Consider the following 16,290-nt stretch of genomic DNA (forward strand, 5'->3'; position numbering starts at 1 on the left):
TCACGCGCATACCCTCTATAGCATTGGGAGATTGTGGAATAGTTTTCTGGCTACGCAAGACTATATAATTTTAACTTTGTGTTTTTCCGTAAATTAACGCCCTATTTGATCACACTACACTGTCACTACAGCGTCACACGAAAGTACCAAAAGTTTGTTCAGTTCAGTTTTCTTGACATATGAGGTTTCCAAGAACAAGCCCAAAGTCACTTGTAATAAGCGGCAACACTGCCTCTCTCGGCATCATCCACCTGTAGCCTCGTGGCCCGTCGCGGCTCCGCGGCGGTGCTGGAGGTAGAGGGTCTTGCCCCGGTGGCTGCAGGGCCTGGAGCGCCGCGTGAAGTTGGCAAAGGACAGCTGCTGGTGCTGTGCCGGCGTGGTGAAGCGGAAGGCCTTGGTGCAGAAGAAGAGCAGCGTGTTGAGGAGCACCACGGGCGAGTAGGCCCCCAGCTGCTTGCAGTCCCACAGGTAGGCCTCCTGCACGCGCGACGGCATCAGGCCGCCTGGCGGAAGGAAGGGGGAGAACAAAAAGTACCGTCGCAGGTCAGTGCTTCTCAGTGGTGTCCAGGGAACCCCATGGGGTCCCTGAGGGGGTTCCAGGGGGTCCTCCAGCTAAATTAGTTAATATAGCATCACAAGCACAGTCTTTAACCCCTATATATATAGGCTCATTTGCAGCAACGCCCTATACATAATTTCTTTGAAAATATCCGATCTACAAGACTGTAGCATTGATTTAACTGTCTGACAAATGACATCATCAGTAGGGAGTTTTGGTAAGATGAGCTTTAGTAAGGAGCAGTTATATGAAGATGAGGTTGACAATGGCTGCAGTGCTCCTTCAAGCACACACTAAAATGAAATACAAAGAAAATAGATACACAGTCTTTAAGTATCTTGAGCAAAATCAGACGTTCTACAACTTTTTCAGAATTGAATGGAAATGAATAAGTGATTCAAACATAATAATGCTCATGACAGTCAATCGGCGCTACAGAAAATAAAGGGGGAAATGAATCCCTCCAAGGAAATGGAGAAATCAGCATACCGCTGGGTAGCAGTTCAGGCTTCCAATGTTGCAGCATGTTGGCGATCTCCAAAGAAAACTGACTGTACAGCTCATCCGTGAATATGTTCTCTATGCGGCCCTTCTCAAACAGGTACTGCAGAGAAAGGGAGACACAGATTGGATGACGACATATTATCTTAAAACCATTTAGACTCCCTCATATGTCCAAAACTGTTACTTTTCAGGATTCAAATTCCAAAATAGCAGAAATAGCAGATCTATAAGCTCTTCGAGCCTGTATATCTGCTATGCTTTTGTGTGACGCTGTAGTGTAGGCTTGTAGGGCATCAATTTGTGAGGTGGGGCAACAGCAGGGGTAGAGCGGCCGCTTGGGAACCGGAAGGTTCCTAGTTCGATCCCAGGCTCCCCCAGAGTTAGTGCAGAAGTGTCCTTGAGCAAGACTTGTGGTGCCTTGCATGGTTTACTCCGCCATTGGTGTATGAATGTGTGTGTAAATGGAAGTGAATGGAAGTGAATATAATGCGCTATGTAAAGCGCTTTGGATAAGGGCACTATATCAGTGGTTCTCAACCAGTAGTCCGGGACCACCAGTGACCCTTGAGCCGAATAAATAATGGACCTTGATTAAGGGTTGAAAACCATTTATGAAAAGATCACACCCATGTGAACTGAGTGGTGCAACTCCCCCCTCCTCTCTCTCTCTCTCATTAGCAGGCAACAGTGCAGCACTATCTCTCTCTCTGTTTCTGGCACAACAGCGCCCCTACTGGTACTAATAGTCATACTGGTGCTCATTAACGTCACATACATAGGCGGACACATAGGTGAATCAACACATAGGTGAACACGGACATTGCTGTTCCTTGGAGTGGTCATGCACCACTCAAAAAGAAAAACACGAGAGGTTTCTGCCCAACAGCAACTATTATATGAATGAGGATTGAGTGTGTGTGTGTGTGTGTGTGTGTGTGTGTGTGTGTGTGTGTGTGTGTGTGTGCGCGCGTGTGCGTGCGTGCGTGTGTGTGCTCCCGTGTTCCTGTACCTTCTGTATCCCCAGACAGAGGTAGAAGATGCTGTCAGCCGAGTACGTGCCTCCGTTGGGCCGCCGGACATCTTTGATGAAGCGACACAGAGCGTAGCTCAGCTCCGAGGCGTCACACTGAAGGATGTCCTCCTTAACAGCTGGTGTATGGGCTGGAGGACGAGAGACCACACCATGAAGCACATCACATTCTCCTGTCAGCCACACGTCTCACACCGTGACAAATAAAGATCTCATCTTTATCACAGAACAGAACAATACCAGTAGTATACTTTTCCTTTTCCAAATTAATGTATTAATGTATTTGGCCTGTGGAAAATGTTGTGTGCCAGGAACCCACAGAAGCTCTCAAGTGGTGCACTGTGAGCTTGCATTTCTGGCTGCTATATTTATTATTTGGATGAAGTGGTTAAAACGATTGCGATGCTGTATTAATTAATGTTTTGCTGGGGGCCTTCTGGAACACCCCAAAACGACCCACCCCACTTTGAGAACCACTGGAACAAACACAGTATAGCACAGAATCAGTTTGTCCACTCACAGCTCCGGGGTTCTGTGTCAGTGTGTGCGTTGTGCCTCTGCACCCAGCTGCCCCAGGCTTTGATCCCATACAGGTGGTTCAGTTTGGGACGGGTTGACAGGGCACTGCGGTCCAAAACTCGCCTCTTACCCTGAATTGACATGAGAGAATAGATACAGATAACGACCGATCACTCCAGGCTATTATTCTAAATGGTTGTATTGCATTGTGACAGCTGGTTGTGGATGTAACTGCTTTAAGTCAGTGGAAGACACTGTGTAGTAGGATGACAACAGAGGTCACTGAATGTGTCATACCCGTTTTCGGCTATGAGAGCTATCCCTCGTTCTCTTTAATCCTCGCCGGGGAGCAGACTGATCCAGATCATACCGCTCTGGAAAGACACATACCGGTCGAGGTGAAGATAGTAGGAAATAGGAATGATCTTAGAATGTCTATTTCACTGGAACTAGCAACTGAGAAAGTGAAAAGCATGACTCTGATTATCTGATATGTCAGTCGTTGGTTCTGCTGCTTTCTCATTTTGATGTAAAACTTAGTGATTTATCTGAAATTCTGAGGTTCTTTGGTTGACCGGCTAGTCTTTGGAGTAATTGACTGAATCACGCCCATACAAATGAAGGGAAGTCCATTTGTGAAATGCTTGAAACTTAATACACGTCTTAAGACAACTTTCCTCAAATGATGCAAACCTAGCTAATTTCAAATAGACAATCAAACCTTATCGAATCTATTTAATCCGAGTCCGAGCGGGTGTTGAACTTTCACAGGTCCTGTGCGGCTTGTTACGGTAAAACATAAAAAATATATCACTTTGTCGGCTGTCGCTCACCAGGTGAAAGGTCTGATTCCAAGTCCATCATTGGGGACAAGGGGGGCTGTTGATCCACGCTGGTGCTGGAGGTGTTGTCGTCTGTCCCGTGGCTGTGCTCCGTCTGTGTGGTCTTCAAGGGGTCTCCTGGTGTGGTCATGGTGAGTGTGTCCTTAGACTCTGTGCTCTCCTCTTCATGCACGGTGGTCCTGCGTGGCTCAGCTTGTCCTGCATTCCCCTCAGTTTGAGGGTCCTCACTGTCCAAGCTAAGATGAGTAACTGCCTCTCCACTGTGTGTACTCACTTGGTCTGAGACAAGCGCGTGCACATGCACACACGCACACGCACGCACACACGCATACACACACAGACACACAGACACACACACTACATTACACTAGGCCTGGAATTTTATCATTTTTGCGGCAAGGCTACTTGGCCTTTGGTCAGGTGTTGCCAATTCTTTGCAGGCACAAAAAACAAATGCAAAATGCAAAATATCAGAGCAGCCAACCATCAACTAAAACCAGGATAAAGTCCACGGATATTATGAATTGAATTCATGGGTTAATTAAGGATGATTTTATTTTAAATTACACAGCATATAAGAAAAAGTCCTTCTGCACACCTACAATGGACAGGTGCGTCGGATAACTGGAACTGATAAGTAGAGGAAAAGAGTCCCGCACACTGTCTTCACTTGAGTTTAGATTTTATTGAACGTTTCGGTCGTCAGACCATCAGGCATTCTGAAGGTCTGACGACCGAAACGCTCAATAAAGTCTAAACTCAAGTGAAGACAGTGTGCGGGACTCTTTTCCTCTAAATTACACAGCATGAAATAAATTAATAAAAGGAGCTATTTACTGTATTTAGCAAAATAGGCCAAACAAGGTGGCCTTGAAATTCCTGCCCTGGTTATGGTGCTATCTCCTCTCCATATTTCATACTGAAACAATGTACTAAAACCTGTCTGTGCAAACCTCATTGTACCTTAGTGTTCTTTTCCCTCAGTGCCATATTACTGTTCATTACCAAAATGTATTCTCAGAAAATCTAGCTCAACATTCTTTCTTTTACAGTAATTCTTTGCTAGATTTGTGTTAAATTATAAACAAAAAATAGTCCCGTTTTCCAACGCTTAAACCTACCACTGGTTACGTGCACAGCGTTTCCCTTGATGTTGTCTAACAAGAATTCAGAATATCAGCAAAAGTCACTGTGGTCTAAAATCCATATTGACAGAAAAAGAGGAGAAAACCGAGTGTGAAATCAGCTGGAGCAATATGTGGGCGTGGCATCAAAGCCACTGTGGCCGCAGAACATAATGTTTAGAAGGGCATAAGGCCAAACTGAACTAAGGGGCACCTTAGTTCTTCCATGTGGCCCACATGGAAGCACTTTCTTGCATCACACACACAAGCATATTATGCATGTATCACTCAAAGCTATTACTCAAAACTCAACAGATTACAGGTTTAAGGTTACTGAGGGACAGCCATTCAGTTCTTGGACCTCACAATAGCCAGAATTCCTTGTAGACCTCACCTCCACGGGAGACAATCTTCTTGTCCCTCTCCGTCCCCTTTTCCGCCTCGGCCAAGGGCTCCCACTGGACAGCGGCATCTTTCATTTCCTTTATATTATGTGGCAGCACCAGGGGCACTGGAACCTGGGGAAGAAGGATCCGAGGAAAGAACATGTTGATGACGTGGTAGCCCAAACGTGCAACACAAACTGTTTGCAGGGATGGGTCTCGTGCAAAGCAGTGTTGATTCCGTAGAATAAAACTATGATGAAAAATGTTCGCCGGCTACCTTTTTTCACTGATGAAAACTAAATTAAATCTAAGCTATGATGACTACAACTAAGACTAAAGATATTGACAATTGTGTCAACAAATAAAAACTAGACTAAAATGTTAGGGAGGGGCTAGTGGACAAGAGATCTAGTAGAAGTAAAATATACGTCATTTGATGTTTGGTTGTGTACAGGTGTGTACTCTCCGAAAATAGATGATCTACAAGCTCACAATGTGTCACATCTTGTAGATCTGCTATTTTCGGCACACAGCTGAGTATAAATCATGCATTTCAAATTTTCAACGCCATCTGGGCTGGCCAAAATAAGTTTTGACTTTAGACTCAAATCTTATATTTAGTCGACGAAAACTAGACTTAAAACTAAAACATTTCAGATAACTAAAATATGGCTAAAAGCAAATGGATTGCTTTTCAAAAGACTATGACTAGGGTTGTCCTGATCCGAACTATTGAATCGTGCATTTCCCGTAAGTGTGTTGTTTGATCACCCCAAACATCATCACGGCTGGAGATCCCTGATGTTACGGAGATCACTGATGAACCCCCATGCCAAACCGCCAGCGCTCGCCCAGCACTCTGCTGTCACCCAGGCGGATATGTTGATCTGACCCCCCCCCATGTCTATATGGTATCGGCAGATACTCAAAATCAAATGATCGGAATCGGATCAGGAGCAAAAAAAAGTGATCAAAACATCCCTACCTAACTATGACTGAAACTAAATAAAACATCAACACTGGTGCAAAGACACAGAGGAGCACGTACGGGAATAGGCATGGCCAGAGGAACCGGCGTGTGCTGGGAGTACATGTTCATTGGCACAGGCACAAAGACAGGTACCGGGACTGGAACCATCACTAGCCTCACTTTCTCCACTCCGCCACAGGAGCAGCACTGGGACACACCTGGGAAATGAGACAAGAGGCGGACACAGACAGGAAAGAGGACTTGCTCACTATGGTTCTGCCCAGTCGGAGATGTTAAGATGATCTACTGTACGTAATTCTTTATGACTAAAATAAACAAACACGTGGCATTATCAGTCAGCATGTCTACGTTTCCCTTTCTCAATGCACTTTGAGACTGTTTCCATTTAACTTTTGTCCGTCTGTGTCAAATGCATCATACATCTACCACAGGTGTTCTTAGTGGCATCAGAGGTGACAGTGTACAGGAGAGGATCCTGGATGCAATACAGTGAGGCTAGAAATATTGGTCTGTCAAGTTACAGATCAGATCCTCATTGTTGTGGAGCAGAGAGAGAGGGTCGGTCAGATGGTTGCCCTCAAGAATCTTTTTGAAAACATTTGAAGCAAGCTTTTTTTAAATCATCCTGTCGGGTGTTATTTCTCCCCAACTACCAGCGCTGTTGACCATCCCGATTCGGCCTGAGGCCAGCTTCATCAGCGTTTTCAACCATTGCATTTTTATGGAATAAAGGATTTTCTACTTGAACTGAACAGAGTTGCCCTGGACCTTCTTTAAGTTCACCACCTTCCTTTTTTCCACTGTGATTTTTACAAAGGAATTGAACATTTAAAGAACCCTCTGAAAAGACCACCTATTAACAGTTTTCTATATCTAAGGACCCATGAAGCGCTTCTTCTTCCCAAAGAAGGCTTTATTGAGTTTTAAATTCTCTTAGCAGACATTGTATTGAACTATATACTTTCCTGTGCTTTCCCCCCCTGAAAACTGTTAATAAAGTATTCAATCAATCTATCAATGAATCAATCAAGCAGGGATACAACTTGTATGACTAGAGGGATGGGGGCGTCACAAGAGGCATGGACCCAGGGAAGGGTCTGGTTCTCCAATCCAATGTGATTAAAACAGTCTATGGTCATGTGTGGTTAAGCTTTGGTTTATTACCGAGACCTCTAAATGCCTGGTGCTCCTCAGAATCTCATTTTCCAGTAGGAAACACTAGGTAGTCATGGGCCAGACACCTTCAAACCATCTACTTGTTTTTGCTTTCAACAGAATAGAGACCAGGATCTCGGCTTGTGAACTTCTAATATGTTTCGGTATAGAATGTTCTCTGTTGAATGATCTAGAGACTTTAATATTCTAATGTTGATAAACTCATAAAACACTCATTGTGCACCTGTGCAAATACAAGGACAACAATACCATTCAGATTAAATTAGATTAAACTACATTTAATCTTTTCTTTTTTTTTTATGTTTCCACAAATTCGGAGAAAGGAGGGGAAAAAAGCAATTCTTAATTTGACACTGACAAAATATCAAACATTCTTGGCATTTAAAGGTATATTCAGTGATTTCACTTAATTCAAATATCACTTATTTTTTTGTGAACAGCATTGTAGTGGCTATCTCAAAATGTAAGATGAGGCTTCAGCTGTATGGCCTGCACTTTCACTTTGTGATTCATTTAATATTGCTGCACCCGTTTCAGTTCTACTACAGACCTCTCCATCATAGTTTGCTCATCTTCATACATCTCCTGTTGGACATTTTGTCTCAAGTAAGTACTTGCATAACAAGGACAGCTTGGAGGGACCAACCCCATCGTCATCTTCACTTCACTCTCACCCCCAACCGTCCAATCTAATTCCCATTTCCCCATGCACACCAGCTCAGTGGCCCATTGGTTAGAGTGTCCGCCCTGGGACTGGGAGGTAGGGGTTCGATCCCCGGCCGGGTCATACCAAAGACTGTGAAAAATGGGACCCAGTGCCTCCCTGCTTGGCACTCAGCATCAAGGGTTGGATTGGGGGTAAGACCGTGCAACATACTAGCGTCATGTCCAGGGGGTGTACTTGTACATCAAGCTGCCTCACGCTAGAAACAGGAGATAGGCTCCTGCCGTATGGGCCTCATGGCTTGGCAAGGCTAATGATCACTATATGACTACCATAGTGTTTTGGAGCCTGAAGACTAAAGAAATAAAGGACAGAAAGAAATATGCCCTAAACACTATTATAGCAATGAGTAATATCACAATATACTGTAGAGCTTATATAAACTTATTTTAACCAAAGAAAATCACTTACAGGGTGAGTGAGCACAGATTGTGTTTTTAATTGTTTATACTCCAGCTGCGTGACAAGTCTGTTTGCAGCAAGCTGAAAGGTTTTCAGCTCGAGTGTTTGTTAGTGATTTTAGGAAGACATTTTGGTGGACACACAGCCTCAATGCCTAACCTTTGCTGACTTGCATATTGTCGCCGTCAGGTGGAAACCTTATGTCCAAAATGATTTTATTGAAAAAGAAAAAGGAAAATAGTGAAAATAGCCCATATACAAGCTCATAATGTGTTGTGAGGTCTGATCTTATAGATCTGCTATTTTCACTACTTTTGTATAACACTCTTGTATGATAAAGTACAGTAGGGCATTCATTTACAAAAAAAACTAAGTTTGAAACATGGAGATGGACAAGGTTTCTGCCCGACAGCAATGATATTCTAGTTGTACTTTCCTGACATCAGTACACAGCTAAATCTGTTATCTGTTAATCTAACTCTTGAGTGCACACAAGGACACACTCAAGAGTTCAAGTATTACTCAGGATTTTATTAAAATTTTATTAAACGATGAAAACGTAGTCAACGTGAACCCACATAGAGTACATTACAAACACATAAAAAATACAATAAAATGAAATACAAATTACATTGTAAATCACAAAATATTTCAGTTGTGGTTGGAATCAGTTTCAATAGTTCCTTCAAGAGGTACATTTGGAACGTTCCCTTAATGTTCTGACCGTCTGTTACAATACTGTCTAAGTAAACACAAATACCCTATTTATTTTCTTTTTATCAAAGCCCAGTGTAATTATAAAATACTACAACCCAAAAAATATGTTTATCTTTCTAAAGGTCCTCTTTAGCGATCTGCAGAATGGAACAGAAATGCGACAGGAATTGGTTCACCTGTAAATGTCCTGCTTTTCCCATGTGTAGCCCAACAGGCTCTGCGAATAAACTCAGTCCCTGGTTTACCAAAGGCGACATGCCTGTTAACTGTCCCAGTTCATTTTCCAATAGCTTCGTTTGATTGGCTCGTCAGCAGACTTGAACGTGCATGACACCGTCCTGACGCGTTTCTGGCTCAAATCCGCTGCAGACCTAATCAAACGCAGCCATTTTAAAGGAGAAGAACCAGAACAAGAAACAGTATATGCCTGCTTCTGGTAAGCTGACAGTGATGCACAGAGCCTATTAGCATCTGTCTGCCAAGACAATGTGATGTCCTATTGGTGAAACTGACAGGAAACTATTCACATCAATTTCGACTATGTTGTTCAGTTCAAAATTCAAACTGGATGGAAATGAAAATGACTGGGAATGTGACGGTCAACTGAAGATAAATACACAAACAGAATCAAAGGGGGTGTAAGGGAGTTTCTAATTTTATTTAGTGTTAATTAAATATCTCTATATTTATGATAAACATTGCAATAGCATGTTTGTTCAGTAACTCTCTGGCTCTTAGTAAACAGAAAATACATATTCAGGTTAGGATAATAATTCTATCCACTCAGGGGAAAAACACGTATGTAGTACACAGAATAAACAAGTGAAATTGGAAGTGATGCAGCAAAAAACTAACTAAAAACCAGAAACAAAATTGGAACAACATTTTTAGATGATAAATGACCTTTGTGCGTTCATTCTCGCTCACTGGAACTGGAGAGACTGTTGTTACTGAACAAACACTATATAGCAATGAGTACTATTAGAATATAGAGCTTTACCTTACATTTTTTTTGTTTTTTAACAAAAGTGAGGTCATAAAGGAGGATGTGGAAAAGAGTACACGTCATCCAGTTATCCCAGTAGTTTGTGATTCTTTCTCCGAGGACGATGTTGATAATGGCAGGCGTTCAGCCTCTCTGTTCAGGAGATCAGGAGACTCTGAAAAAGAAAGACTCGGGTCACAAACACTTGACCCTCTTCAAAAGTCAGTCAGCTTACATGCAAGGTATAGGAATGTGCAATCATCAGTGATTACTTAAATGTCACATGACGACAATAATAATAGGGTCGATTCCACACACCAACGACAAAGATAAAGACGTCTTTATTTAGCCTGAAAAACAGAACAACCTGCCATTTGGGCATCTTTTGCAGGAACATGCAGGTTCCACACAGAGATCCCAGACTAATATCTACGTGGTGACAAATATCTATGCAGTGAATCTCGCCATGCCAGGCTAGTCTTAATTTGAAAAGAGTTTAGATCCAGTGCGGATGGAAACATTGTCTAACCATTTTCATGGTCTTTATTATTTAGATATTTATTTTATTGTCTCCACCAGGCCGAAGGCATGTGGGGAGAGTATGTTTTGCACTCCGTCCGTCCGTTTGTGTGTCCGTCCGTTTGTGTGTCCGTGTGTGTGTCCGTGAACAGCTAATCTCGGCCACCGTTAACCCGGTCGATGCCATATTTTGCACACACACTCCCTGGATGCCAACCATGAACCTCTGCCCCAAACTTTCCAGAACGGCCTGTTATAGCGCCACCAGGAGGCCGCTTTGTGCAAAACAAGTTTTTGCACAGTACACCTACAGATTTTGTCCAAACATCACGCAAATTGGTACACAGTCTCTCTAGAGCCATTCAACGAAACGGGTCTTTCAGATTTATCAGACTCCATCCTGATTGGTTAAGATTGGCTTCCAAAGTTCACAGGAGTGCTCAGTTTCAAACAAAATGCTGCAAATCATGAACACATCACGTGATTTCCGTGAAATTGTGCACCCACATTCCCACTAGGCCGAGGACGAAATGCCACATGAACAATTTCAACTCAGCCTCAAGGTGGCGCTATAACTGGCCCAAAAGTGTTTTTACCTCTAACTGCACGGATCTGTGGATAACCTGGTGGAGACCTGTGCCCGGAAGGGCACTTTTTCTAGTTTTAGATATTTTTGGGTTTTTTTTTGTTGCCTTTATTGATAGATCAACAGTAGTTTGACAGGAAAGGGGGAGAGAGATGGGCTGTCAGGCTGGATTACCAGCCAAGGTGCCTGGACCACTAGGCCAGCCCAGGCCGATGAAGTCTTTATTGTCGTTGGTGCGCGGGTTATAATGCTTTTTAATGTTGAATTACTTTTAGCTCACACCTTTTGTGCATCACTCACGCATGCACACGAAGAAGAGGGACGGCACAGACTAATTCTACTTTATTATAAATACCGTATGAACATACTTTTCAAATATTATGACATTAATGCAGACAACAGCTCACCCGGTGCTGGGTCCAGTTTGGTGGCGGTTGTGTACACCTGTTGGGTGTGGTAGAGCTCAAAGCAGGGGACAGGACACAGGTTGGGCACTCCCGGACAGGTCTTACAGTAGTATTGTGTCTGCGTCTCCTGGGCCTGTTGTTCACAAGCCCTCTCCTCCTTTTTCCTCTCCTCGCCTTCCTCCTCATTCACCTTCTCCTCTTCCGCCGCGTTTTGACGTTCATCGCCACCTTCCATCATCTCCCTCCTTGGCCTCTTTCTCTCCTGCTCCTCCCCTCCCTCCTTCTCCACCTCCTCCTCCTCCTGCTGCTCCTGTTCTACCCTCAACCTCTTGCAGTTCTTCGAGCAGACTTTGCATGCAGATTTGCTGTTCTCCGTCATGGCCAGGAAATGGCGTCCGGTCAAGCGCGCCGGCAAGGCATCTTCGTGCGGTTCCGCGTCTCCCGCCGTGCGTGACACTGTCGGGGATGGCGTGGGCGCTCCAGTGGAGCGCGCGGGGCTAGCAAGCTCAGCTGGGGCGATCGTCGGATTGGCTGGTTGTGTGTGGTGGAGGAATGGGTGAGAGATGTTGTGGGATGGTTGTCAATTAGTTACAATGAACAGACAGCGCTGGGTGGGAAACCCATCAAGAATTCTCCACCATGAGAGATTCAAAAGAACATTATGAAAAAAGTTGAATCAATATAGAGATATGAAAACCTTTAGTGTCACTGCATCTTCCATAGATCTAAGAGAAAACAATATACCTCATGGAATCTCCTCTCTGTCACTTCCACTTAAAACAACGATTTTAAGTCATATCGCCCAATTCTAGTGGTTAGATGGGACTGGAGAATAGGCATGGACTTCATCAATGTAAACGAGAAGTTACTGTTGCTTGCAGCGCGTGAATACTTTATCATCAGCAACTTTAAGGTAGAGGAAATGTATGCAATGTTTCTGTGGCAACCTTTCTGATTCTCATTGTATTTCCTCGCCAAACAATCACATGTTAATGGAAGCCAGAATGACCATTCTATCCAATCAGGCTTTGTGTTCAGCATTTATCCAGGAAGTGTATTTAGACACATGAGTCCTGGGAATCCCGATTGTGGGCAAACTTTCTAAAGTTTTCAAATATTTTCAGCAAAAAACATATCTACAAGCTCAAGTTGTGAGCTTGTGGATCTACTATTTCCGTGGTTGTCGTACAACAAAGCATATAGGGCTTGAGTGGTTAAAACAAATAGTCTATACTATATACTACATCTATACTACAAAAGCTTCTACCTCAGAACCATGACTAGAGGCAATGAAATCAAGTAATGCTGCTACAGCCATGTAGACATCCAACTTCTTCCTGATGCACTGCACACTGTGTATCACTGCTGTGCTTCCTCGGGAAGAAAACTAACTGTGTTGTTCTTCCAGTCACAGGTAAGCTTTGTTTTGACATGAAGTAGGGGGAAAAGGAAGTTTTGCGTTGTGCTTCTTCCACCATACTTTGGAAAACGTAAGAAAACACGACAAAAGACTTGGCTAGAGTGGCAACTGAGTGACACTGAAGAAGACCAAAGCTAAAATAATTTGAAGAGCCCCGAGGCTGGAATGTCTTCAGTTGCGTTACCTGCTGCTGATTCTCTGCACAGAGGTTGGGTGTCTGGTGCGGCCAGCTCACACAGGGTTCCTGTGTCCACTGTGAAGGGGCGACACAGAACCGCCTTGTTCTTCATCTGACGTCGACGGGACGGGGCATCGGTCTGGGTACTGGCCTGGACATGATATTACACATAAATGAAACAAAGCATCTCACAACATTATATCAGAGCATTAGGATCGCTGAACAGCAACAAGTGAGTCTGGAAAGAACTGAAGCCTGAAGACCTCGAAACCCAATGGTTACGTTCATCTTTTAAATTGTTGACATACAGTACATGTTATTGTATTAAAACTCCATGGTAGGACTAGCAATACTATGTAAGTTCAGTTGACATAATTTACAATTTTACATTGGGGTCACAGGAATAAGAACCAAACACACGGTATGTAAGCAACAATATTCAATTAGTACACAGTAAAAAATACTCTTAATTTAACTCTTAGACTTTACAATTGTCCCCGGGTCCATTTGGTTACAAATTTACACCATCTGATTAAAGAAATAGTTACATTAAAAACAAGCACAAAAGGTGACACACACACACACACACTTACATTGTCAATGTTCTTGCCATGAGTATTGGAGGGTGGAAGAGCTCCTACATGGACCAAGCAAAAAACAATCCCATTAATGAACCCAATTCAGGATAAATATGACCTGACCTGCCAGAGTTATTATTAGTATAGTTAGTATGGAAGCCCATGGTGCAGTTACTGAGGCCACCTTCACACGGCAACCTGTCTGTAGAGAAGACGGTAAACTCCCGGTGCGTTCTCACTTTTTATTAATATCAGCATTTATACAGTGGCTAGGTGGCGGTCACGCACTGCCAGATAGACCACTTCTGTTCTACTTCCCATCACACAGCTGTTTGTTTACATTCTCCATTGCATATATTTCCACTCTGGAAGGGGTTTTCACTTTGTCACCAAGTTTTCAACCCCCGATAACATGCGTTGCCGTTTAAACTCTAAACAGAAGGCCCAACTGATATATTATTTTGCCGTTTTTACGAGAGACCGTTTCCGTATAAAGGTGTCCTAAGAGAACAGTCAACAAGCTCACCACACATTATCATTAACCATATACATACTGTACGTGTAGCTACTTAACCACTTTCAACCTGGCGTTACGATTTTTGGGTTAGTCTTTATTATATTGGCTAAAACGGTTCACACATTTGTAGACTGGCTATTTCCACTGTGCGACGTCACCATTGCAAGACAAAATACAGAACAGGGCTCAAGTGGTTAAATGGCTCAAACTCATATGTTCTGTGTTGAGCTGTTGGAACTGACCCGACAGCGCGGTGTCTGCCGTAACTTGCGGCTGACTGCTGGAGCCGCTGGCCAATGACACGACGTCGCCGATGACGGGGTTAATCTTGGAGGAGTGGTGGGGCTGCCTCGGAGCTGCAGGGGGAGAGAGACCACCGCGTGGCACAGTGTGAGGACATCTGGTACAATTATCCACATCAAACTAAACCTGCACCCGTTTGCGGGTAGGATTTAAAAACAAGGTGCATTTAATGTAATACATGTAATACAATGTATTTTTGGGGGAACAGAGGGAGGGGTGAGGCAGTGTTAATTTCGTCGACTGACACTATGACGAAAAATGTTCGTAGACTACCTTTTTCCACTGACGGAAACTAAATAAAAACTAAGCTACAGTATGATGACTTAAAATAAGTAAATATATTGACAATTTAGTCAACAAATAAAAACTAGACTAAAATGTTAGGGAGGAACTAGTGGAGAAGAGATCCTGCCAAAGGCCTGCCAAAGTACATTTCGTTGACAAAATCAACCGTACATTTAGTAAACAAAAATCTTATGATATTTAGTCTAATAAAACTAAAACTTTTCAGGTGACTACAATGCTAAATAAATTAATATATAAAAAGAGTAAATCAAAATTAGCAGTCCAAGTTAACACTGGTGGTGGTCTGGTTTATCCCATTTTGGGCGGGAACCCCTTTTGGTGTTAGCATTACGTTATGCTTTAGCTATTGAAAAATAGCAGATCTACAAGCTCGTAACGCGCCACTCGGTGGCGCGCTATGAGCTTGTAGGTCTGCTATTTTTGAAAAATCAAAGAAAGACTGACACAGAAACATAGCTTTTTCAGAAAACTGTCGGGATGTAGAAGACATTTTTTAGAATCTGATCTCAGGTCAGAATGGGTTTATTTACCATACGGTGGTGGCAGTGACGTCGTGCCGTTGGTGCTGATCTGCTGTCCGGCCTCAAAGTAGTGGTGGCAGTACTGGAGCAGGCAGGGGAGGCCACAGAAGGTCCGCACGGAGCCCGAACACTGCAGCTTCTCCGCCATGTAGCCCTGCTTCCTGCAGCTGTCGCACCGAGCCATCTGGAGGAGGAGAACGCAAAGGGTTTTTGACTGTCAGGCAGTTTTCATAGACATAAGAAAGGCCTCCTTCGGCCCTGCAATTCATGTATCGCACCGAGGGGCGGAAGTGCGGCGGTATATATGGCGCGTCCCCGGCGTTCGGGTCACGTGACTCACGTCCCTTCCTTTCGTTACTTTCCAATGGGCACCAACGCGGAAGCTTGCCCTCACTTGAGAGCATACGCCGCAGAGCCGAAGGAGGCGCCTATCTTTCTATGTCTTTTTTTGGGGGGGGCTTAGAATTTAGATAGGACATCGGAGATAGAAAGCTGAGGGGCAGAGGGTGAAGACACCAGAAGAGAAGAGAAAGAATTGATAATGTAATATCTTTGACAAATACAAATATCAATCAATAGAAATACGTATTAAGAGAGAGAGGGGCAGGAGAGCATAGGCCATCAGGGAGCTGCTTAGAAAAAAAAACCCATTTGATTTCGAATGGGAAATTTTCCTCACTTCTGCTTTCCTGATAGTATCTTTTGTACCCCCCAGAGTACAATTGCAATTTAGGCATTTAGCAAACGCTCTTAATCCAGAGCGATTTACAGTAAGCCTACCTACCTACTCCGCTGTAGAGAACAGTATACTACTGTACTGTCACTGTGTCCACCTACCCCGTAGCAGAGAACACTGTACTTTGTACACCTCCTACACACCAAATGACTGTGTCCACGTACCCCCGTAGTAGAGAACACTGTACTGTGTCTACCTACAAACACCCCTAAGTAAAGACTGTGTCCACCTACCCCGTAGTAGAGAACACTGTACTGTGT

General features: G+C 43.7%; 1 protein-coding gene across 6 annotated transcripts in view; it reads right to left on the bottom strand.

Moving 5' to 3' along the window:
* LOC310878080 (zinc finger MYM-type protein 4-like) overlaps nt 1-16,290 on the bottom strand; it is a 58,137-nt gene that overhangs the window by 2,852 nt on the left and 38,995 nt on the right. For 5 of the 6 annotated variants that reach the window (XM_083792189.1, XM_083792187.1, XM_083792186.1 and 2 more), the window contains exons 17-28: nt 15,304-15,478; nt 14,407-14,520; nt 13,663-13,706; nt 13,076-13,220; nt 6,013-6,152; nt 4,973-5,096; nt 3,446-3,733; nt 2,910-2,986; nt 2,614-2,743; nt 2,073-2,224; nt 1,049-1,163; nt 252-503 (exon numbers count right to left, since the gene is read on the bottom strand). In XM_083792189.1, coding sequence (XP_083648315.1) covers nt 252-503; nt 1,049-1,163; nt 2,073-2,224; nt 2,614-2,743; nt 2,910-2,986; nt 3,446-3,733; nt 4,973-5,096; nt 6,013-6,152; nt 13,076-13,220; nt 13,663-13,706; nt 14,407-14,520; nt 15,304-15,478 — 1,756 coding nt within the window. Of the gene's footprint in view, nt 1-251; nt 504-1,048; nt 1,164-2,072; nt 2,225-2,613; nt 2,744-2,909; nt 2,987-3,445; nt 3,734-4,972; nt 5,097-6,012; nt 6,153-8,773; nt 10,135-11,471; nt 12,003-13,075; nt 13,221-13,662; nt 13,707-14,406; nt 14,521-15,303; nt 15,479-16,290 lie in introns of those variants that run through there. The other variant, XM_083792190.1, reaches the window with a different exon arrangement.

This window comes from Protomyctophum parallelum, assembly GCF_964188405.1.
Source record: "Protomyctophum parallelum genome assembly, chromosome: 20".
NCBI classification, from domain to species: domain Eukaryota; kingdom Metazoa; phylum Chordata; class Actinopteri; order Myctophiformes; family Myctophidae; genus Protomyctophum; species Protomyctophum parallelum.